Raw genomic sequence first — 25,707 nt, forward strand, 5'->3', positions numbered from 1 at the left:
TGGTCTCTTTATACAAACCAATTCAGAAGGCTCATCCTCGGGGAACAAAAAAGCAGGCCCCAGCCTCCCTGAGACAGAAGAGCGCTTTACTTAAACATGGTGATGAATAGTTCCAATGGTCTGCAGATAAACGGGCTAAAAGAAGCCACAGCACTCTGCCCCTTGCAGTTATGAACCACGCTGGCTTTAAAACACATCAGATTCACACCGTTTCACACAGTTTATTCAGAAGTTTAAAATATGGGCATCCTCCCCTAAAACAAATCATCCCCTGGCAGTCCCCACACACAGACTATCACCACTCCTGCTAACTTCTCTTTACCGTGCTTACCAAACATACTTGCAAAACACCTCGGGATCAAAACCTCAGCTATTTGGTAATACAACGAAATGACAAAGTTACACAAAAGAATCTCGTTTACTTCCTTTTCTCTAGCAGACCATGAGTGAAAGATTAAAGGGCAAACATTACCTTCAACCAAAGTTAATGCTTCCCTATTATTTTCTTTTTCCTTCCTCTAAGACGTTGAAACTCAAAGCAGTTTCATTTACTACTGTAACTCTGATATCCCATTTTTCTTTATCCCAATGGCTAAGCCAGGATATACTTTCAAGTCGATCTTAATTAACCTCAAGACTGGCAGAAAGCGGACTCCCTGTTGTCGCTTGGCCATGACGCTTTGCCATAGGCAAAATTACCACAGAGGTGCAAATGATGCTTTCAGAGTTATCAAAAATCTTAATGCATTAGTATGGAACCTCCACATTTTTCTGATGCCACAAAATTCCTCTTAAGGTGGTGGCAGGTGTGAAAGAAAAGGCACTTTGTGCTAAAATTCAGAGGGTCTCTTGGGAGAGTGCCACAGCAGAGAGGACTGGTCAGCCTGAGCAGCAGGCTGCCCTTTAAGTTGGAGAGAAGCACCCGCCCCTGCCCTGCCCTGGAAGGCATCTGCAAAGGAAAAATCAGTAATCATGATTCCAAGGCAAAATGGTTACTTAAATTGGAGAGGACAAATACAAATATCAGAGAGAGAGAGAGAGACACCAAACACAGTTGCACCAAGGACTGAGGAGGAGCGAGCTTTACAGGGCCCTGTAGGCCAGCTTTCGCCTTCTACTGGGCTGGCTCCTTCACTTCAGAGGAGGTTCTGGAGACCAAGCAGGAACAGCACCTTGGCCAAGAGGGTTCCAGGCCTCCTGCCTCTGCCTGGACTCTCCCTGCTGTGTTCCCAGGAACAAACCGAGTTCCTGCTGACAGCACTTGTGGCTACTGCTGGTCCGCAACAACATCCATCTTAAGGATTTTTTGATCCAGCCATGAAGGGACAGTAAGGGTTTTCCACATGATCTGGGACTCCTTGGCAAAGCCCAGTGGCTTCTGGGTCTTCTGAGAGCGACGATGGATCACGCTAGGATCCCCCACCAACACTCAGAAAAGCAGCATGAGTGTTTTAGATGGGCAGGAGATAAATCAGTGGACTCAGGGTCTTTATCCTAGTACCATAAATAAAGTGCACCATGAATGGAGGCTGTGAGGAGCCACTCACCAGAGGCCGAGGTATGGGAGATACTACCCTCACCACCTGCTCAGAGGATGGTGGATCATTTCCTTCAGCCAGAACGCTGGCTGCTGAGGCTTTCATTATTGCTTTGTTTCCTTAGTACTATGGAACTTTTAGCTGTAAAGGAAAAAGAAATACTTGGTGGGCTTGGCAGAAAGCAGGTCTGTCACAAAAATCACAGAAATTGGCTGATACTCAGTTAAGTGTATGTTACAATCTTAATAATGTTTGATGATGGCTGTTTTTTTTTTCTCCTTCATTCTGATGAACTTAGGAAAACGAGTTTTTTAAGAACTCTTATCAAGGGATCCCTGGGTGGCGCAGCGGTTTAGCGCCTGCCTTTGGCCCAGGGCGCGATCCTGGAGACCCGGGATCGAATCCCACGTCAGGCTCCCGGTGCATGGAGCCTGCTTCTCCCTCTGCCTGTGTCTCTGCCTCTCTCTCTCTCACTGTGTGCCTATCATAAATAAATAAAAAAAAAAAATTAAAAAAAAAAAAAAAAAAAAAAAAAAAAAAAAAAAAAAAAAAAAAAAAAAAAAAAAAAAGAACTCTTATCAAATTGGCTCATGAGGCTTCTGAAGAAGCGGTACAGATGTTTATGGCCGACGCAGTAGAAATGGTTGTCTTTGTTCTGCAGGTTTCCAATGCTTTATGGAAGAGAATCCACTTACTGTCACATTTCAGGAGAGTTTACCATGACATACTGGCGGGTTCCATAAACTTCTTGGAAACTCTTCAAAGAATGTGTAAGAGGAAAACCGTAACGTTGTACAAAGAGCTCTGCTCCATTTAGGATTCTATTTCAAGGACACTATTTAGCTGCTTTCATGTAGGAAGGTATTGCCCCCCGAGCCGTCAGGCCCTCAAAGCGCTTGTATGTGTAATTGATGAAGACCCAGTCTTTGTTCTTGTAGTCAGTCTCAGGGTGATTACTTGTAGCTACTGGGAAAGAAATAGATGTAAGAGTTGATTCACTGCCTTACCCCGATGGACTGCTCAGTACTGAGGACAGGACATTCTGAAGAAGATAGCAAAGTTTGTATTTGGGAAAAACTGCTTTTCACTCTGCAAATTTTCTACATTTGCGTGTCTATGGTCTTTGAATCTCCCATTTGTCACAAATATTTTAAAAGTTCCATTTTCCCATTTCTGTCATTTCAGATTACCTAACCTTTAATAAATAAAAAAAAAGAACAAACCTTTGTGATTTACCCACTCCACTGGGAGTCCGTGGGGCATTTGGGTGGCTCAGTTGGTTATGCTCCGGGCTCTTGATTTTGGCTCAGGTGATGATCTCAGGGTCACGAGAGCCAATGGAGAGTCTGCTGGAGATCCTCTCTCTCCTTCTCCCCCTGCCCCTCCCCCCACTCATGCTCACTCTCTAAAATCAATTTTAAAGATCTTAAAAAAATAAATTAATAAATAAGGAAAGAGAGCATGGGAGTTTGTATTCATTCTCCATTCGACAAGGTGTCACTGCTACCCAGCATTAGCACTAGAAAAATACTTACAAAGAACCCAAAGAACTAAAGTTCTCTAGCTGACCTGTGAATACAACCCCTAAACTGGCAGGAAGTAATGGGCCTATAATGCAGCAGGAGGCAGTGTTGGCGATGTTACCTGTTGGCTTAAGAATATCAGATTCTGGAAATTCATCGAAGTTTGAGGTATCATCAATGCTTTTGATTTCAATAGATATTGCAGCAGGTCTCTCTCTGCCAAGAACAGACATGCCAAAAATTACTATAGTTAGTACTCACATGGCTCACAGCTAATTTTTTCTCCAAAAAGAACCCTGGCCTGACACGGGAAGACCACCCCACTGGCAGGCAGCATTTCCTTTCTCTGAAGAGCTTCTGACACCAAGCGACCACGCCACTTGGCCACATCCAAATGAGAGAATATAACTAACAATTATCCAGAGCTGGGAAGAAAGACAAAACCCATGAGGAGAAAGTCAAATCCGAGGTTAACGCACTGCCCTTGTGGCCTGCCCAGTTGTTAAAAGGGGAACTAAACCTCTGGGTGCCCTCTCGCGCGGGGCTCTCACCTTCCACCACAGGTGTTAACAAGGAGAGGGCTAAAAATGTGGCAACAAGGAGGTAAAGGTAAAACTTATGAAAGTGCAAAACAGAACACAATTATGAGGAGAGGACAACGTCCCCACCTTGTTTGGGAACTGCCGAATGCCGAGGAAGCAGCACTGGGCCGGGGGCAAGAGGCGGCGCGCTGGCCACACCCCGCAGCCCACACCGGGGCCAGGTCCTTCCTTCCTACCCCGGCTCCGGTGGCCGACGCTACAGAGGTTGGTGTGTTCTAGGTAAGAGCAAGGGCAACATGCTTAAAGTGCTGTCTTCACCACGGAACTCAAATGTCCCTTCACTTTGGAAATAACTGCTGGCTTCCCCATGTCCCCGGGCACATGGCCGACAGCAAGCCCTGACTCCTGAGCCCCGCCAAGAATGAAAATCAAGAAAGGACGCTGCCTCCGAAGCACTCTTCCCTTACCTGGCTTGCCAATACTGGGGCCTCTATATTAGTGGTAAGCAAATTACACCCTTTCGGAAATAATCCTGAAAGCCTTTATGTGGATATACCTGATATGTTCCCAGTCAACGCCTTCAAAAAAAGAATTACTTTTGATTTCCTCAACTCCAGGGGCTCCAATTCTATGTTCCCACTCAGAGCAGAATCTGGAAAAGACAGAGGCCTTTCAGCAAAACTCAAGTAGTCTCTTTAGAAGAAGATATGGAATAACCTCCCCCCCTCTTTCCTAAACAGAGGAATGGGAGACAGCAGGGGGCAGATCCAGGTAATAATTTAAGTTAAAAAAAAAATGAATTTTGGCATGTCAAAAAACCTGGGTGAAAGGCGGGGGAGATGTTCTCTAATACCTCAAAATAAGGTCCTTGGCTTTCTCAGAGATAGGAACTTCTGGAGGAAAAGTCAGAGTTTCTTTCCAGTTCATCACCTTCTTATAGGTCTCTTGGGGGGTCTCAGAACAGAAAGGTGGGTACCCTGTAATAAGAGAGGCACTTCGGAGCTTTTACCCCCAGAACTTTGAATCTGAGAGTACTCCCCTTAATATGATTTTATCTTTAACCCTCCATGACATGCACAGGACTTCCACTCATTCCAGAAAACATCTAAACTGATTTTTTATTTCCCCCCAAACTTCTAAGCCCAAAGTGAATTTGTGCTTCTGGTACCACAAGAGAAGCAGCTAACAGCTGAAGCCGGGAAAAGAAAGGAGGACATACAAAGCGTTGCACAGGTGGAAATCACCACGCCCAAAGAAGAAATGAAAAGATGAAACAACATCATTGAAAAATGACTCTGTTCCAGGAATATCCCTATATGAGTAAAGTGCCAAACAAGCTGAATAAGAAAAAAGCCTAGGTTTTAAAGGTGACTACCATGCCTCTTTTTGAGAACTACAGATAAGGAGATAAGTACTCTCATACCACATTACTCCACATGCCCTCCACACAGATCTCATGCGCTTCCACAGGCATCCACCCGATGTTCCGGAAGACAACACAGCCAGAAACCATTCTAGTCATCCACAGACTCATGCACTCGGTACTGCCATGGACATATTTACTCTCCTAGTGCTCTCGGGAATATGGCCACCCACCCCTGGAGCGTCCTCTAAATACACAGACACATCATCCAAATTAGAGGGAGAGGGAGAGAGATCAGAGGGGTCCATGCTTTGAAGGCTTAGAGAGAGGAAGGGGACAGCAAAGAAGTGAAGAGTATGTGAGGCAATGCCCAATTAAAGCTCTCTGCATATAATGAATATTTAAGTGACTGAAAGAGCTGCTAGAAGGAGAGGATGAAATAGGGGAAGAACAGGATAAATGATCAGCAAAGCAACCACAGGATGCAGGAGGCCAGAGAACATAGTTGGCTCTTTGATGGCCAAGAGCTTTCTGCTTAGGAAAATTCACATTGAAAGACACGAGGAGAAAAGTGCTTAGACCACCCTCAACTGAAATCATCTATTATCAATACGGGACTCTCTTCTGGTTGCACCAAAATGTCCTCTGAAAGCATGCAACTTACCGATGAGCATCTCATACATGATCACCCCAAGCGACCACCAATCACAGAGCTTGTTGTACCCGGTCTGCATGAACACCTCAGGAGCAATGTAGTCGGGAGTGCCTACTGTGGAGAAGGCCTGAAACATGTACCATACATCAGGGAGTGGGGGGGGGGGGGGGGGGCACAGCCAGGACGGTGCTCAGAGTTCTGTTCTAGAGACAGAAAGTTTCAAGCACCACCTACGGGGACCCACAAACTAACCAAGCAGAATGGATGGCCCCAGTAGCCCAATGGCAAGTCTGATTTGCCAGAGCACTTCCAAAATGAACGATAAAGCTTTGTCAGCAAGGCAAGAGACCCTTCCTAAATACACCCAAAGCCCATGGTCGATCAGGACAAAGGTACCCATCTCAACAACCAGCACTGTGACTGACTGAGCACCCAGTGAGTGCGAGGCTCCATATTTCTTACATGCTTCTGAGCCTATGTAGTCCTGGCACAAGTCAGCAAAGGACTTTATTAGCAGATAAAAAAAAAAAATCTGATGCCCAAAACAGCTTTGTTCATAGGCTGAGAACTAGTTAAGTGGCAGAGGCCAGTTTGAAAATGAAATACCTTGTCTAAATCATCCCTCTTTCTATACTAAATATTCCTTAATTTGATAAAACCTAAATAAAGGGAAGCTTTATTATTACAAGGTAGTCGTATCCTACAGATTAAAGATTTATGTCCATTTACCAAACATATTCATTTATGTAAATAGTTCTTACGGGAATATTTTCTAAACTCAAGTAATCTACTCTCATGAGGACTATGATACTAGGGGGATGTGCACTCAAAGCCTTCCAGTGTGCTCAGCATTTGAGGATTTACCACATAGAAGGCTCTAATCTAAGTGCTTTTAACATTACAGAACTTCTAAGATAGAAAATAACATGTGTTGTCTTTTGAAAATATTTATTATGGAATACTGCAAAGATACAGAAAAAAAAACAACAGACAACACAACACACAACACCTACTGCCCATATTAAAGAGAAGTTAATAATCTGCCATATTTGTCTCAGATCAATTGTTTTTTTTAAAGACATAAAACTATAGAAACGATTAATACCAGATAGCCCTTCCCTCCTCCCCTACTGAAGTCAAAACCACTCTGAAGTTGCTGTGCCATGCTTATATGCATATTTGCATAAATAACATAATATTATCTCCTGAATATTTCAACTTTTAATAAAGGGTTTCCTTTGGCACTTCATTAGTCTACAATGCTACAACTTGTTTTAACTTAACATTATGATTTTAAGATTTATTCATGTAGCTCTGATTCACCCATTTCACTACTGCAAATGTATTCTGTTATACAAATGTCACAGTGTTTTTTTTATCCATTCTTCTGTTGCTTCCAATGTTTCACTATGACAACACCCGAATAAACATTCCTGTGACACCTCCTGGGCACTAGAGCAAGAATTTCTCTAAAGGAGGAGTATCACTGGGTCTTGCATTACAAACATCTTCTAATTTAACTAGACATCTTCCAACTGTCCTCCAAAGTGGTTATTACCTATTGCAACACCCCCAGGGGGGATGAGTTCCTGATGTTTCAGATCTCACCAACACTTGGCTCTGACAGACTCTTAAATTTTTGCCAATCTGATGAATATGAAATGGGATGTTTTAATTTGTATTTCCTTTATTTCTAGTAAGGTTGACTATATATTCATTTACTAATAAGCCATTCAGGTCTTTTTTCTCTGAATTCCCATTTAGATCCTTTGCCCACTCGTTTTTCAGTTGCATTATCTTTTTTTTTTTTTTTAATTGGTTCGTAGGAATTCTCTATGAATCCAGGACATTAATTCTTTATAGTTTTACATATTGGAAATAACTTATCCCAGTGTGAGGATTATCATTTTTATTATGACCTTTAAGTGATGTAATATTTGTTACATACCAAAAAGTGTGTAATTATCAAATTATGAAGCATAATAATAAAAATGAATAACCACGAGTTCAACTGAAGAAATGAATTATTACCAATGTCATTAGAACTAAACATGTACTCCTGTCCATTCCGTCCTCTTACCTCTCCTAACCCCTATGGTTCAATTTTGTTATCATTCCTCTGCTTTTAAAAAGAAATTTAATTTTGCCCCACATCTCCCTCTAAATGAGATCTTGGTTTTATTCTGGGGCTTTGTAAAAATGGTATCACATTACATCAGTCTTCTGCTGTTTGATTTTTCTTCTCCATGTTTTGCTCCTAAAATTGATCCATGATGTCACATGTAGCTATAATTCATTCATTTTCACTGCTGTAAAATATTCTATCCCAAAATGTAACCACTTTCCTGTCAATGGGGTTCTGACACAGGGTTATTTCCAGTTTCTTGATATTAAAAAATGCAATAAACGTTCTTATATATGGCTCCTGCTTCACAAGTGCAAATTTCTCCAGACCATATGAATAGGGGTAGACTCCCTGGGTTGCAGGGTATGCATGTGAATTGTAACATAATCCCAAAATAGTGGGACCATGTGGCTTATTTTTTCATTTGTTTATGTCTTTCAATATACTGAACGGTTCTGTCTTTAAAATAAAATCAAGTTTTCCTTTATGATCTGTACTTCTTGTATCTTAACAAGAAGTTAAATTTTCCTTTAAAATTAAAGGATTTTTTTAAATCCTTCCTTACTCCAAGATCATGAGCATACCACCCTATACTTTCCTCTAAAATTTTAAAGTTTTATTTTCCATCTACAACTTATTGTTATGTATACTATAAAGTAGGAATTCATTTGTTCCAGATAGAATTGTATAGTGTTTTCTTTTAAATACATGTATTAATATAAATGTCAGTTGTTGTTTTTAAAGCTTTAAAGTCTGAGACATGGACTGTGGTCTCCCCGAGAAATATTTTCATTCTAATTATAAAGGTTAAGAAACTACAGAAACCCTTCCACTTAGAAACTAGATTTATTCCACCAAAACTGAATATTAAGTATATCTTATTTGTTAAAAAAAAAAATTCTTTTTTTTTTTTTTTTTTTGTTAAAGAAATTTCTACGACAAAACCAGAAATGACTGGCTCAGTCGGTAGAGCATGCAACTCTTAATCTTGGGGCTGCGAGTTTGAGCCCCATAGTGGGCATAGAAATCACTTTAAAAAACAAAAGTAAATATATTAGCACTGTAGCCAAAGGTTAACTCTTGGCTTACTTTAAAAAAAGTGTAGGGGCAGCCCGGGTGGCTCAGCGGTTTAGCGCCGCCTTTGGCCCAGGGTGTGATCCTGGAGACCCGGGCTCGAGTCCCACATTGGGCTCCCTGCATGGGGCCTGCTTCTCCCTCTGCCTGTGTCTCTGCCTCCCTTTCTCTCTCTGTGTCTCTCATGAATGAATAAATAAAATCTTTTTTTTTTAATTTAAAAATCAGAATTTTTACCTTTCATTAGCTTCCAAAACACAGGTAAATATCAGTTTCCCAATAATGCAGAAGCTATTGAGAAATAGTTCTCTTCAGTGGAGGATCTCAACCTTCACTGCACAGTAAAATCACCAAGAGTCCTCTCAAAAAACCAGATACCCAGATTATATACCCCAAAACAACTCAATCTATCTCTGGGAGTAGGACCCAGCCATCAATAGGTTCTAAAGTCCCCCAGGTGATTCTGATGTGCAGCCAAGGTTAAGATCTACTACTCTATGGAGAGACATAATAGAAGCATCTGACCAAATTTGTTCCTGACATTTCCTAACCCTCAACAAGCTATGTAAACAGTTTTTCAACCACATACAAGATTCACACACTTAAAGAGCATCAGAGTTCCTAAGGAAAGGAGATCATGATGTGACTGACATACCAACCATAAGTATCCCCAAGTTAATGTTAGGACAAGATCTCAAAGATGAATTTCAGTTACTACATCTCTAGAAGTGTTTAAGATAATGCCTCTCCCAGGACCCAGGTTGAATAAAAAAATCATTATATTCAAACCATGGTCTGGTCTGAGGCCCACCAATGGGCCTCAAAAAATGCAAGCCTTTCTTTTGATGCTTTCTTCAAACAACTCTACAGGCATCCATTTTCACTAGGACAGACAACTACTTACCAGTGACTTACTAAATACTACAGAGAACTCTAAATCAGTATTTTACTAAGAAGGCTGACCCAAATAAGTATTTGGCAAACCCGCCAAGTTACTACTGTATACACCAACCAACAAGCAGAAGTGCCACAATTTCTAGAGGATACACGTGCATGACCATCATTCCAAGTTAGCCATCATTTTCCACAGCTGCTATTTTTGCTTTCTATGACCAACTGTTAGTTTAGCTTTAGGATCATTTATTCCATTCACTATGGGCTTCTAGCAAAGTCTAAGTATATTGTGATACACACTTCTATTATCTCTGGTCAATAACTAGACATTTGGACACAAGATTATACTTCAGATATAAACCAATGAATGAGAATAAAAGTTTGCCTAGACAGCAATATTTCACTGGTGACTTTGTGTATTTAAAATCACTTCCAACATATCAAGGTAAATGCAATAATGTTACTTATTTTTAAGCTTGTAGCCCATAATTTTGTCTATATATTTATTTATACAGGAAGTTATAAGCACTTTCCTTAAATTTCTCTCCAATTTTTATCACTAAGTTCTCTTTTCTACCACAAAGTAGGAAAGGGTGGGGCAGGTGAACTGAAGAGTCTTCACTTGCCTAAGTGAATCAAAATTTTAAAAGTCTGAGAACTGCGGCCTTAAAGCTCTGGATAGGTATCTATAACTTAGTTTCATTTTGAGAGACCTCCAATTCAAAAATAACCCCTTTACAACACCGTAAAAATAGAGAACAGATTGAATAGGAAGGAATGGGGTTGTCTTGTAAAAGGTCAGGATGAGGTCCCCCACTAAAAATGTCACAACCAAAACAACCTAAAATTATCTTCCCTTCATCAAAATACTACCTTTGGTGCCACTGGCAACACGACAGTGTTCTGTCAAGGTAATCTTAAAAGCAGGGAATAGATATGCTGTCAACATTTATTGGATGCAAATTTCTGTGCCTATTTTTAAAATTTACTCATACTCAGTTTGCAGCAATTTAGGAAGCCACAGATATTACTTACTAGCTGACGTCTATTTCTTTTCCAGGTTTCTGCTTTCCTTTTGGAATTCATGTTCTGGAAAGCTAAAAGTAGAGAGAACAAGTTCTAGTCAAAGTTCAGACAGGTATGTTTAATATTTTTTCAGGCTCTGATTCAAGCCACATGAGACTTCAGTCTTGCTTTTCCAGCTTGTACATCAGTAACTCTAGATCTAACACACCTCCCAGCAAGTCTATAAACCCAAATCAAAGTCACTGAAGCATTAGCTCAAAGAATCACCCAGTCACATGGGTCATGCGGCCATAGAGGATACAGGCCTTCATCAGAATTACAGGGAATACAGTTTCATCAGAAGCGAAGGTCCCAAAGTAGACCTAAGATATTCATAATTCCTCAAAATTACCATCAAGTTTCCAAGAGTAATGATTAGCATGTATTCAAAGACTTCTGAATTTAGAATACATTTTTGGCATAACCTTCTCCAGGATGAACTGTAATTGTACTGCATAGTTTTAATAGTTTATTTTTTTTAATTTTTATTTATTTATGATAGTCACAGAGAGAGAGAGAGAGGCAGAGACACAGGCAGAGGGAGAAGCAGGCTCCATGCACCGGGAGACCGACGTGGGACTCGATCCCGGGTCTCCAGGATCGCGCCCTGGGCCAAAGGCAGGCGCCAAACCGCTGCACCACCCAGGGATCCCAGTTTTAATAGTTTAACAGTGCTGGAGTGAAAATAACACTTACAAAGATCAATTTCTTTCTGCCATGACAGAAAGAAGTACCTAGGATAAATCTCATCCAGAGCTGGTCCCAGGACTTTTTCCTCTACTGCTTGCCTGCCCCATATACATCCCCCCCTTCTCAGTAGAGGTCCAAAGAAGGCTCTTCCCAACATCCACCTTAATATATCCGGCAGCACTCATCTTGCCTCTCCATACAATAAAAACCACAGGCACACCTGGGAAGATACTTTCATTCTCTAGACTCAGGTTGTGAGAATCTCCTAATCCGTCCTGCATATTTTGGTTACCTGGGGAACAGCTCTTCTAGGGATACAAAGGCTAACACCACTACTGACACTTACTGAAATCACTGGGGAGGCTGTGGTTCAGATTCCTATAAAATTCTGTCCTATGTGCTTTCTTCAGTCCTGTGCAAAGGCCGAAGTCAGAAAGCTTCACATGGCCCTGTGGGGAAGAAATAAGGTAATGGAAGATGAACATTCTCAGATGTGGAACAGACGTTATATTTTCTGGCTCTTCAAAATATGTTTCTAATTCTCACTCTCATGTGATGTAGATTATAAGCACCGTTGTGATAGAGGTACAGAGGATGGTTTCAACAAATGATTGTTAAATAATGAATAAATGAACAAGTCTTTGTTCATGTAACTTTTACTCTTGAATTGTTTCATTAGGCTACAGTCCAAGGGATAAATTATTCCAAAGACAGAGAATGAATGTTATTACATAGTTCCTGACAAATGTTGCTATACTATATTTTAATCATAAGTAGACACTTATGATTTATCATTCTCTTCAAGGAACACTCACACCTCCTCTGAGCCAGGCCTCATGCTTTAAATGTATCATCTCATTTATAACGCTTAAGCCGCACTTCACTGACTCAGACTTGTTAAATGGCTTACTGGTGAAATGGGAGAACCAAAGCCAGAAATCAATCTATGTTCCTTCTCCCCAGACCAGGATTACCTACCCTCTCCAACCCCCTGATCTCATCTGGAAAATGGAAATAATGGTATCTTCCTGGTAGGAATGATGAGAATTAATGCACATAAAGCTCCTTACCTAGTGCACATAACCAGTCCTGAGAAAGAGGTAGGTGTCCTTGCAGTAGTGAAATTTCAAGTGGATATGGAAATAAAGCCAAAATTATGGGAGGGAATCCTGATGTGCAGGGATCTACACACTGCTCAAGGTCGTACAATTAGAAGTGGCATGGCAAGGGTTAAGCCCCAGTGATTTCAACATCTGTGGTCTTTCCACCACCTTCCTTCAGACATACTTTAACATACAAACTTCTCAGGATACAAGGAGGCTACAGAAACCCTGCCAGGTGGGTCAAGTTTTATTTTGAAGAAATCCCCTTAGGTTTGGCCTTGTGTGTGTTGCATACATGTGTATGCATGCACAATAACGTAAACTGCCAAACGAAGACAGCCTTGAGCTTGCTAACTTGGTACCACTTGTTTGAGATCTGCAAATAATATGTTGTACAAGTCAAGGGCCAGAGTTTAATTTATAGTTCTCAAAACTACATTTTACCTAGATACCTCTAAGACAGGAATGGAAAAAGCAGTACTGGAGCAGATGCTAATCAAGCCTAATTTCAGGGAATTTTGTAGCTTTTTTAAGTATGCACCAGGAACTCAAAACATCCAGTTTCACTTCTAGAATCTGTATGGCTGAACACCTAAATGAGCTTGTTCGTGAGAACATTTTTCTACAAGTTTGGGCTAGCATCTTGTAGAGAGCAAATGTGCACCTACAAGGGTTCCTCACTCCTCAGTTATATTGAAGCCCCAATGTCTTGCCCTTCAATATGCTTGCTGGACCTCAACACAGACTACAGGGTTCAACTAAGCCTGCACTAATTCATTTGGATACAGGACCAGGGCATCTGAATCCAACCACAGAAAGTAGGGCCAGTACTCTATTAAAAATATATCTGAACATAATGACACAGAAGAAAAATTTGAGGGGCACCTGGGTGGCTGTCAGTTAAGCATCCACCTTCAGCCCCAGTCATGATCCCAGGGTCCTAGGGCACTGGGATTCAGCCCCTCATCAGGCTCTCTGCTCAATGGGGAGCCTTCTTCTCCCTCTGCCCCTTCCCCTGCTCATACTCTCTCTCTCAAATAAATCAATAAAATCTTAAAGAATAATTTATATACATTAATATTTTTAAAGTGCTTTTAGGATATTAACTGTATATAAATTATAGACACAAACAGAAAAGGTACTGAGGCTATTATACCAAAACAGTAATTATCTTTGAATTATCAGATTATAGGTATTTTTCTTCTTTATAACTCTTGGTACTGTCCAAATTTTCTACTATGTATATATTCTTATGACAAAGAAAAAAGCTACTAACCAGAAGAAATTATTTGGTAAATCTCCTGCCATTTTGAAATAGAAAGATAAAAGTTTTGTTTTTTTTTTTTAAGATAAAAGTTTTTTAAAAAAAGTATACCAAAAGTTCAAGTTTTTCAAAGATCCCAAGAAAATTATCAAAAGACAGGAAGAGGGGCACCTGGCTGGCTGAGTCAGTGGAGCATGCGACTCTTGATCTTGGAGTCGTGAGTTCAAGCCCCATACTGGGTGTAGAGATTACTTAAATAAATAAAACTTTTAAAAAATGGCAAAAAAGAAAAATATAAGAATCACATTCACTGCTCTACTTAAAAGTTCAGTCCAGACAACTGTGTAATAGAACAAAACATCCTAAAATTTTACAGCTGGAAAAGATTTTGGAGCTTCTCTGGAACAATATATCCACTTTATAAATACGTGAGTTCTGGACCGTGGGGAGACGTGCCAAGGAGCAGCCAGCAATCTAGCAGCACAGCGATTCTCTTGTCATTTGCTATGAGTTTAAGAACCAAGAGACTGAACTCATTTGCATGTCTGAAGAAAATTACAAACAGAGCAGTTCAGAGGTTGAGCAGGACTCTTCTTTACACAGAGGACAAAAGATCTGGAACCTGAACTTTGGGAGAGACTTTTGTTGTTTTTGATTGTCTTACTTCCTGGTTCTTAGTTGGTTCCTCAACTAATAAGGTTTGCCAACAGAAGGGTTCCCAATAGGTGATGCATTTGAATAGTTAATTATATGCTAGGAAAAGATGACTATCTTTGGCTTTATCATAAAATAAGCTTCTAAGTCAATTTTCCTCTTAATCATTTTTGAAAATATCCTTTACTTTTAAAAAGACTATTCAATCAAATTATAGAATCATATGCATTTCAGAGAAAGGAAGTAACAGCAAGCTTACTGCCCACCCACCCCCACCCCAAAAGGCAGTGCCCAGCTTCCTTACTGTGATTATAAATGGTACAGTTGTGAAAGCAGAGACTCCTCAGATGAGGAAACACACATCAGGCACGCTTCTCCCCTACCACAGTACCTTGCTGTCCAGGAGAAGGTTGTCTGGCTTGATGTCTCTGTGGATGAATCCAAGTTGGTGAATGGAGTCTATGGCTAATACTGTTTCTGCTATATAAAACTGAGTCTCCTCTTCTGTCAGGGTATCTTTTTTCATTAATAGGGTCATCATGTCCCCTGCAAACAAGAAGATATAAGACACCACACACACACACACACACACACACACACACACACACACACACATACACACAATACATAAGTAAGCGCCAGTTTCCAGATTGGTCTTCCCTATCAGCCTACATAAGGCAGTAATAAACAAGCCTCTTTTGTGTTCCAGAAACTGACCCCACACTGCCAATATGGGTGGAAATGGTAAACAGTCTCTAAGACTTAAGACTTAAAAGTAAAATTCACAGCCAAGGAGAGAAAAATGTTTTTAACCTAACCTGATGCTGACCACTGAGCATTGATTTACATTGTAATTTAGAGAGAAAAAGGAAATCCCTTTCTCGCTCTCTCTCTCTCACACACACACACACACACACACACACACACGCTCACACACACACACACAATTTACTTACAGTAAATTTTTGGAGTGGGAAAAAAATTGCTTTACTTTTCATTTTGCCTGCCAACTTCTCTATAACCTAGAACCAAATGGCATTTCCACACAGGCAGTACTGCCACTATTATAGAGAGAGGTCGAAATGCCAAACAAAAACTAAATATATGAGAAAGCTGAAAACAAGGTCTCCAGTCTCTACTTACAAAACACTTGAACATAAAAAGGTGTGATTTAGGTAGCAGAGTTTAAGTCAACAAAAGGTAAAAAGGAACTGAAAATGCTATGTACTGAGATACGTAATGGCTGCCTCCCCAAAGTGCAAAGTGAACACCTCCCGAGATCAGTGGAGTTTCTTCTCCAGAGTTTTATTATAGGTAGTTAAATATACACCGATAGGCTTTATGCAACTTTTATGACACAGTATCAGTATTCTATCAGGTAAAAGGTAAACTCCCTAGTTTTCTGCAAAGTCAAAATTTAATTATCTCTGCTTAATATCAACAACATAAAATGGAAAAAAAAAAAAAAGATTCTGATCCTAACTCAATGGTTAGACAAAAAGCAAAGCAAAGAAAAAATATGTATAAGTAGTTTAAAGCTAAGAGAAACAGGAAAGATTCAGTTTAGATTACATATAAAGCCATTTATGGTCAGAAAAAAGGAAAAGAGAAAGAAACCTCTGATTTTAATACAGCATCATGCCACTTTGTGAATTTCATTTATAACTTTGGGGGAATTTCATGTGTTCTTGGAAGAGTGGATATTTTATGCTCAGGCAAAAAATTAAACCATTTATTAAAATGCTCTCTTTTTTGACCCAAGACTTGAAAACCAGGATTCCCTAATCACTCCTGGCAGCTACCTATTCAATCTGGAGGCACACCAGAGACATGGTGCACTCAGGCTAGCTTTAGGGTAGCTATGTCACCTTAGTGCTGTGGCCCAGGAGAATAGCCAATGGCCTCACCTGTGCAAGTTTGCCCAGATGATCAGAGAGCTCAAGTCAGATGGTCTATGGCTCTGCAGGCCAGCTTCACCAAGTGCAAAGGGCAGGGTCCAGGAGACATGAGAAGCTATGGAAGATGGTGTACTTAAAGGCTTGAGGAGACATGTGTCAAGGGGCTGGTGGCTGAGCTGGGTTTTATTCCTATTTAAGAACTGGCTTCTAAATGTTCAAAAGTTTTTCCTCATTCTACTACATAGACTCCTAACTTTCTTTAATTGTTCATTAAAAATTGATGACCCTAGATCTAATTAAAGGTTCTCACAGGATCAAAATATTATACTACAGTTGCATTTTGCTTTGCTATAGAACCAAAGAGAAAAAAAGTTTTCTTTTTTGGCCACCAGAGTTTGCTCACAGCTCATCAGCTCACTGGCAAACAGACTGTCTTCCCCCAGAACAGATGGTATGTTCTGTTATGGGTTTACTTTGGAGCAGTCTTAGGAGATACACATGCTGGGTTATATAAAACTTGAAATCTCAAATATGAGAAATTGATTCTGACTACTAATATAATGTAATGAGAGATTCATTCATTAATAGAAGTTACAGAAAAAGAACAAAAAAGTTGAAGCAAAAAAAGTAATAGCTTCAATTTGGTCACTTGGGTACTGATTATACATGATTCCCATTGACAGGAGAGCAAGCAGAGTCCCTATTGTATTCCTATATTGAAAAAGAAAAAGAAAAGAAAGAAATGTCCATCTGAAATCATGAGAATGAATGAGGTTACTTTTATGGCACTAAGAATTGTAGAAAGGCACCCCAGCACAAGACAGGTTACTGACCTCCTTTACAGACCTAAAAAAGATATAGAAAGCAACTTTGTGAGCACGATTAAAAGTAGAAAGGAGGGTTAATTGACGTGAGAGAGAAACCACAGAACAAAAAGGAAAAATGACCTTTCATCATCAAGTAATTACCTCCAGGCAGGAACTCCATGATTAGGTAGAGGTTTAGCTTATCCTGAAAACTATAGAACATTTTCACAACCCACAAACTGTCTGCCTCCACTAGAATGTCACGCTCCGCACGAATGTGGCCAACCTGGAGGTATACGCATTTGATTAATGACAAGCCTTGCTCTGCTTTATTCGACTGTATATTTGTTTAAACAATTTAAATACTGTTTGAGTATTAAATTGTGATGATGCAAAAGAACTAATTTCTGCTCAGGCAAACGTATGAACTCAAAACAGACAACATTTGACTTGAAGGTATTCAGTCATGAACACCTGAGTGATGAAAGGCTTAAAAAAAATAACACAATGAATGGCTATAATGCAAACGGCAACTTTCACAGTGCTATAAATTGAACCTCTGATTAATTAAAACTACCATTCTTTGCACAGCTTTTTGTTCCAATAATCTTTATGACAAAAATAAGGCCCCAAGATGAGACTCTCTAAATAAGTAAGTCCTGGCTCGGGTCTGCGATGAGATCAGCAATGACAATGCCCTAGTTGACAATTCTAGAATACTATTCCACAGCATTCAGTTCACTGCTGTTCACAGAGTTAACTGCTCAGTTCTTACTGAATTGTAATATAAGAATACCTAAGAAAAGTTACTGATTCAAATTTCTATTGCCAGTTTTCTGCTCTTACTAAACTTACCTAGCTGAGACCAAGTCACCAAAGGTTTGGGAGAACCAGCAGAATTACTTCATTAAAATAATGTTTCATTATCAAATTTACCTTATCTACTTTAAATATGTAATAGTAATCAAAACACTGTTGTGTGTTATCAAATCCCACTCCCTCTCCCCTTATGTGTCACAAAATGTAAAACTGAGTTCAATCAGATCTATGTTTATTAAGACCCAGTCCAATTCTTGAGTAGAGATTTTATTCTTAACATATGTTGAAGGGCTTGAGTTCTACTCCATGTTAGGAGGTGAAGATGTACCATAGCTCACAAACTGGCACTTCTGTGGCAAACTCAGCCCATGGCTGTTGTTTTGTTTGATACAGTGTTCTATATGCTTGTTTTATTGGAATGTCTTTAGCAAAGCCAGGCACTTGCTCTTCCAGTAAGACACAGCTCTCACTCCTCTCTCCCATCTTACAGGGAACCTGCCCCATTCTTCCCGTGGGCCTCAGAGCACTTGAGTTTACAGATTTTGGTTTCAAGGCTCTACTAAAATTGTTTGGTAACTTTTTAAATAGCTTCAAGGTGGCAGAAAACTTTCCTTTTGTAGATCTCTATTTAGGGTACAAGGGTGGGGAAATGGAAGAAGGGTGTTAAGAAACAGTGCTAGGAAATCACAAAGAAGCTGCGTAGGAGCAGATGCTTTTCTTCGGCTTTCCCACAGAAGCAAAGCTGTGGAAAACACAAATGTCACTTGCTCAACTGCAGCTGGGGATATTCCCCTGGCATTAGCAGATGTGAAGACTGCGCAAGTCAACCTCCACCTGCCTCTGCTCTCCTGGCTCCAGAGAAGAGCTTCTACTTGGTGGAGGGAGTCAAAGAAAAAGCAAGGCACAACCACTCCCACTCATCACTCACCTTGGAAGTGAGTGCAACATTCACTGTTTGTCAAGGGGAAAGCTATAGGCAACCTGTGCACATCTTGCCCTTCTTTCCTGGGGCTGAAACAGCAGCTAGGAACCTCAAGATCCAGATGGTAGTGGAGTCAGGTAAATATAGGATCAGGGAGGGAAGAACCAGAGGTGCAATTCACATCAGAGGTTCCTTTTCCTTGTTCCATAAATATTTAATGGAGTGGACAGTTACATGCTAGTTGCTATCCTAAACACTAAAAGAAAAGAGCAGAGATAAGTCTATCTTTTGTCCCATCCTAATACTATACTGGCATCACAACTGGAGGTTTTCCTTTTGCAATGTAAGAGACACACGAAAAAACTAAGTGCTGGTCTCTTATCCTTTAAAATTTTCCAGATAGCAAAATTTCTATCCTAAGGATGAGAATAACAACCTGAACTCTCAGCGAGTAGCTTTAATTCCTATTCAGTTTAGTAAAAGCAAACAAAAAACTTTTCCTATGGGGATCCCTGGGTGGTGCAGCGGTTTGGCACTTGCCTTTGGCCCAGGGCGCGATCCTGGAGACCCGGGATCGAATCCCACATCAGGCTCCCGGTGCATGGAGCCTGCTTCTCCCTCTGCCTATGTCTCTGCCTCTCTCTCTCTCTCTCTCTCTCTCTCTCTCTGTGTGTGACTATCATAAATAATAATTTAAAAAAATTAAAAAAAAAAACAAAACTTTTCCTATGGATAAGATACTCTACCTAACAAAAAGTTAGGCTCTGAATCTAAATTTTGTCAGTCCTACTGAAAAGTAATGGATTTGCACTGGTTGGTCTACCTCCCCTCACACCCTAGCACAAAGTATGCTTCTTCAAGATGGCTGATCCAGGCCATGTCTACAGCCAGAAACTTTAACTAGACCACACTGAGATTCAACCCAGGGAGCAGAGTCCAGCAGCAAGGTGAGCTAACAATTCAGTTAATGTACTGTTTAAAAACCCTAATTTTGGGCAGCCCTGGTGGTGCAGCGATTTAGTGCCGCCTGCAGCCCAGGGCGTGATCCTGGAGACCTTGGATCGAGTCCCACGTCAGGCTCTCTGCATGGAGCCTGCTTCTCCCTCTGCCTGTGTCTCTGCCTCTCTCTCTCTCTCTCTCTCTCTCTCTCTCTCTCTCTCTCTCTCTGCATCTCTATGAATAAATAAATAAAATCTTTAAAAAATAAATAAAAAATAAAAACCCTAATTTTCACAAAGTCCCTCTACTCTCATGTAGGAAAACTTTCGAAAATGATTTTTGAAGAAAGTACAACTTGAAAAAATATTTTACACCATATGTTTGGATCATAATCTGTGACTATTCTGGGCAACTGGAACTATGAAGGATCAATAAGTGAAAGTCATGATGCACACTTCTTTTTACAATTTGATTCTGAACATTCTTTGATAAAGAAACATTTCGAGCGTTGGTTAAAACTACAGGAAATAGGTCTTGTAAAAATAAAGCTTACTTGTGAAATACAAAGTATAGTGACTAATCCATACAGTTGTGCTTTTCCCTTTCCAAGACTGAAACTCTTTCAGTGCCTACACCCATAGTGCACACTAATTTTTAGATAATACACAAACAGGGCTCTTGAGCATTCTGAATGAGGTTGGTATTAGCATAAGCTATGGTGTCTGAAGGTTCACTGCCAGAGTATTTGATACTCTCAACCAAAATTCCCATGAGTCTAAGCTTATGGATAATACACGAAAATTAAAGAGAAAATAAAAACTCCAAATGGTGACTGGCACTTAAAAGAAGGACAGAGAAGCCTTAGTGATTATGCCTCCTTTCATGAGGCAGAAAGGGGTTGGGTGTGGGGCTGGTCTCCATCCCTGCTCTTACACTCTATACCCAGAGCTCCCCTTGCCACAGTCTCTCTGTTCTCTCCTAGGGCATCTGATCCTTTACAGGACCTATGCAGGCATCACCCACTACAATCTATTCTTAAGCAAACTGCTGAATGATATTAGATTTACAGAAAGGCTGCATTTTTGTTTTTAACATACTGTCCAATATTTAACATTTTATTTTGCATAAAGTATTTCTGCATCTTTTAAATCTATATGCAAAGTAGGTTTAGGTTTTAGAAAGCGTTCTTACTCCTTAAAGGAGAATTTGCACTGCTCTGCCGTTTGCATTAGGTTTTTTCAAATTCACTCAGAATGAAGACTGGTCTCCTCTCTTGGGTAATAATGAGCGGGTCTCCTTTCTTGGGTAATAATGAGCAGGTCAGAAGACCCAACTTTGGTTCGAGTGTACAGAATGAAGCGTATTAAGACACATTTTAGTTTGCTAATTCCTAAGTCTCAGTTCCAAGGTATATATATACAATTTCTCTCAGCATTCAGTAGGAACACGGTACCACAGCAAGGGTGACCTCAAAAACAGGCTCCTCATGACAACCACAGCTTGTGATCAAATGGGAGACACGAACAGCAGATGCTTCTAATAGGTTTTCAACGTTTAAAAGACCATACAACATAAGGCATTAGTTGTACTTTTAAAATATATGTAACTGCTTCTTCATTGGGGAAAGAAAAGTAATTATATGTACATTCATACATCAATCAGTGCTAAAGAAGACTGTAATAAAATACATTTCAAATAAACAAAAAGAACAGTTTTACATGACACAAAATTTATCAGCTGACTAAAATCACTCCTACAATTGTGGTTTACCTGCTCTTTTTCAAGCATATCTGCTTTACGGAGTATTTTCATTGCATACACATGCCCTGTATCTTTCTTCTGAACAAGCCGCACCTAAAAGTTATAAAAGAAATGTCAAGTCAAAAGTTCACAATGCCATGCTAATGCTTTCATGTGTTTTAAGAAATAATTTAAACCAAAAAAGTATTACACTATTAATACAAGCAACCAGCAATAACAAAGCAGAAAAAAGCACTTTTTTAATGTTCCAGAATGGATATATTTATTATATATCATGAAGTCATCCCTGAAAACATTCTCAAACATCTCCACATCTGAACAGGTTTCACTCCTTCTTTGAATAAATCCATCTAATTTAAAACCCTCACTTTCAAATTTAAGGATTCATTATACCCATGCCACATATCAATCCAGTCAGCTCAGAAAACCTAAGGAATCGATTACAACAATGTTCAAAACAACAGTAAAAGCTTATGGGTAGGAAAAACGTCAAGAAGGAAAAAATCTAAAAGGTATAATTAGGGAAATGGAGTTTTATGCAGTTTTCCTTTCTCTTTATCTTCCAATGTTTTTAGAAAGAACAGATAATTTTATGATGAAAAGAAAACTAATGGTCTATCAACCCAAAGACAAATCTCTTGGCAAGTCCCCACACATCCTCCCCCTACCCCCATAAGACATGTATGCTTTCTTCTCCCTGTACCTTTCTTCCGGTTTTTCCTGAGTCTGATGTCCCTTCCTCACTAAACAGTCCTTTCAGAGGGAGTACCATACCTTTCCCTCTCCCCAGGAGCCAACAGGGATTCTGAACACTGAGGGATCAATTTAATTTTTTGACTTGTGCTTCTCAGTAGGTACTCACATTTCCCCTAGGTATGGGTTTTTAATAATATGCTACTCCTTTTATACAAAGTTAATGAAACTATTGCATCAGTAAGTAGTCTACTTTGGGTGTTTACCATTAACGATGATGACCTCACATGGGCTCATTCAAACCCTCCCCACCAGACTGCCCTTATGACCTAGCAGGATGCATCTACGAGACCAGGTAGGACAAAGCTACAGATGCTTTCAGCTCTCTACCACTATCTGCATAACCTATTTCTATAAATTCTGTCTCCTGGAACTATTTTCAGAGCAATAGCAATCTGGGGGAAGAAATGAAGGGTACAGATATGCTGTTAGTTTGCTCTTAGAGAGGCAGTGTGATGCTGGGAAAAGCAAGAGCTTATGTAAGATCAGGAACTCCTTTAAGATACAAAACAAATGGGTTAAGGAGGAAAAAGAGAGAGACAAACCAAGAAACAGACACTCAACTATAGAGAATAAACTGATGGTTACCATAGGGGAGGTGAGCAGGAGGATGGGTGAAAATAGGTGATGGGGATTAAGGAGAGCACTTTGTCATCATGAGCACTGGGTGATTAAAAACTTTAAGAAAGGGATGCCTGAGTGGCTCAGTGGTTGAGTATCTGCCTCTGGCTCAGGCTGTGATCCCAGGGTCCTGGAATCGAGTCCCATATCGGGCTCCCCGTGGGGAGCCTCTGCCTGTGTCTCTGCCTCTCTCTGTGTCTCACATGAATAAATAAATAAAATCTTAAAAAAAAAAAAAAAAAAAAAAAAACTTTAAGAAAAAATCCAGGAATTCCTGGGCCCAACTTCTGGGGCTACTGCTCAATGGCCATGTGACAACAGAACATTATATATCCCCCTTGAGTCTTAATTTCATCATCCATAAAATGAGTTCTTGTAGGAGAGAAGCACTCAGTAAATAATAAATATTGATTTCCTTCTACCTTTCAACTCTCCCTCTAGATCAATACTTAGAACATCAACATCATCTCTGGCAAAACAGAAGAATAATCAGAGATCTGGGACAGGGGAGGGGGAAAGAAAGAAAGGACAGACAGAGCAGTTACAATGTGGGGCTGGCATGCCTGACCTATCTACCCCATATTTCAGTTCTATTAACAATCATGAATATGCAGCAGCTTCAAAGTTCTGTGGTGTTTTTATATCTGATAAGTAGCTTTAGTGTTTTTACCTCACCAAATGCTCCTCTGCCTATCACTTTTAAGGACTCAAAATCTTCCAATCCAAGTCTTGTTCTCTTCAAACGAAGAAATTCTGTTTCCTTCCGAGCATGCGCAGATCTCCTCAGTCGCTTCTAATGTTTAAATAAAGGGAAAGAGAGGTGGGAAGGGGAGGAACTGAAACACTGCAACTCCTTAACAGTCTTATTTGTGATTGGAAAGCAGGGCCACACAGACTAAGCACACAACCTTCTCACACATGAAAGCCTCACAGAAGAACCCTTAAGAGGTCAAATCTCCCCTCCCCAGCATTTGGACACAATAACCAAACCATAGAGAACAGATGGGTGCCTGCCTCCTCTGAGGACTCTACCAACTTTGGCAATCAACTATTTGAACTTTTCTAATGAAGGAAGAATAAACAATCAATGTTTTCCTTTAATTTCTGCATATAAAATAAAAGGGTATGAGCTTTTTTAAATTTCCTTCTGGGTTTGTTGGGGTTTTTTGGGTTTTCCTGGATTCTATGATTCATTCCTATTTTTGAAAGCATTTCCACTCTCATTTCGGTTCTTTGCATAGTTTCTTAACTGTATTTTTTCCTACCGCATCTGTAGGCATTGGGGGAAGAGCTGATTTGATATTTTGCCTTGATAATGATTTCAGAAATTGGCACCACTTCTTAAAGACTTTCCCATGATTTCTGTAAATATGCTATAATTTGCTTTTTTAAATTTTAATGTGATCTCATCTCTTTCTTAGAATTCTAAATCTAGTTAATTTACTATAATTGTGCCTAGATAAATATTCTTCTCCCTGGTACTTAGTAATTAATTTCTCCCTTTGCATAAATACCTAAATCCAAAAGTAAACCAGCTCTCATAAGTTCCTCTGTTACTAAGCCAAGACCCTTTCCCTATGCACCAAGGCTAACAACTTGCTGGGCAAGATCTGCCATGCTGGGTTCAAGGAAAAATTTCCAAAATATGAATTACCTCTTCATCTTTTAGGCCTTCTTCTTCCATCACTTTTTCTAACTTCTTTTGTCTAAAAATAAATAAAGATATTTGAAATAACAACTGAATACTTTTCTGAAAAGTCTATATAAACATAGTATCTTTTTAATGATATAAACAGGTAAATCTCAAAATGCCTCATTAAAACAATTACAGGGCTGCCTGGGTGGTGAAGTCTGTTGGGTTACCAACTCTTGGTTTCAGCTCAGGTCATGATCTCAGAGTTGTGAGACAGAGCCCCACATCAGGCTCCACCCTCAGCAAGGAATCTGTTTATAAAGACTATCTGTCTCCCTCTCCCCTGCCCCCTCCCCCAACTCCGCCCTGCCCTCTCTACTCATGCATACACACCCTCTCTCTCAAAAATAAATCTTTAAAAAAAAAATTTTAGTTACTAAGACAACTAAAAAGATCCCCACCCTTTAATTCTACATTTTGAAAAAGACTATATAAGACATTAATGCAACAAAGAATCCTATTTCAAAATGAAAAGTTCTCTCTCTTTTTTAAAAGTATTTCCTCCTTAGCAAACCACAAACAGCTGGTGTTTGATAACCTCTTCTATCAGGATGTCTCTCTGTCCCTAACTGAAATCTACTTCCTTTATTTTTACATCTTCCTCCCCCTCCGTACACAGGCAAAGAGTGATAAACAATAGTAAAGGCAGAATTTAGAGATTCAAGGGGGGGCAGGAATGATCAAAACAGGCAACTGGCACCACTGTTAAAATTTAAGGCTCTAGGGATCCCTGGGTGGCGCAGCGGTTTGGCGCCTGCCTTTGGCCCAGGGCGCGATCCTGGAGACCCGGGATCGAATCCCACGTCGGGTTCCCGGTGCATGGAGCCTGCTCCTCCTTCTGCCTATGTCTCTGCCTCTCTCTCTAGCTGTGTCTCTATGAATAAATAAATAAAATATTTAAAAAAAAAATTTAAGGCTCTAAATCCCTAGAGTATTAAACTTTAAAAACTGCATCCACGAATATTTTTTTAAGATTTTATTTATTTATTCATAGAAACACAGAGA

General features: G+C 40.0%; 1 protein-coding gene across 3 annotated transcripts in view; it reads right to left on the reverse strand.

Annotated features, from left to right (window-relative positions):
* Positions 1 to 2,105: 2,105 nt before the first annotated feature.
* The window catches only part of STK38 (serine/threonine kinase 38), a 41,355-nt gene continuing 17,753 nt past the window's right edge, over positions 2,106 to 25,707 (reverse strand). For 2 of the 3 annotated variants that reach the window (XM_055330018.1, XM_055330019.1), the window contains exons 3-14: positions 24,664 to 24,715; positions 23,680 to 23,802; positions 21,645 to 21,728; positions 17,357 to 17,480; positions 14,882 to 15,036; positions 11,816 to 11,918; positions 10,750 to 10,811; positions 5,631 to 5,748; positions 4,457 to 4,580; positions 4,160 to 4,255; positions 3,183 to 3,277; positions 2,106 to 2,504 (exon numbers count right to left, since the gene is read on the reverse strand). In XM_055330018.1, coding sequence (XP_055185993.1) covers positions 2,374 to 2,504; positions 3,183 to 3,277; positions 4,160 to 4,255; positions 4,457 to 4,580; positions 5,631 to 5,748; positions 10,750 to 10,811; positions 11,816 to 11,918; positions 14,882 to 15,036; positions 17,357 to 17,480; positions 21,645 to 21,728; positions 23,680 to 23,802; positions 24,664 to 24,715 — 1,267 coding nt within the window. In that variant the 3' untranslated portion in view covers positions 2,106 to 2,373. The remainder of the gene's footprint in view (positions 2,505 to 3,182; positions 3,278 to 4,159; positions 4,256 to 4,456; positions 4,581 to 5,630; positions 5,749 to 10,749; positions 10,812 to 11,815; positions 11,919 to 14,881; positions 15,037 to 17,356; positions 17,481 to 21,644; positions 21,729 to 23,679; positions 23,803 to 24,663; positions 24,716 to 25,707) is intronic. The other variant, XM_055330020.1, reaches the window with a different exon arrangement.

The sequence above is a fragment of the Nyctereutes procyonoides genome, unplaced genomic scaffold (genome assembly GCF_905146905.1).
Source record: "Nyctereutes procyonoides isolate TBG_1078 unplaced genomic scaffold, NYPRO_anot_genome, whole genome shotgun sequence".
Lineage (NCBI taxonomy): Eukaryota > Metazoa > Chordata > Mammalia > Carnivora > Canidae > Nyctereutes > Nyctereutes procyonoides.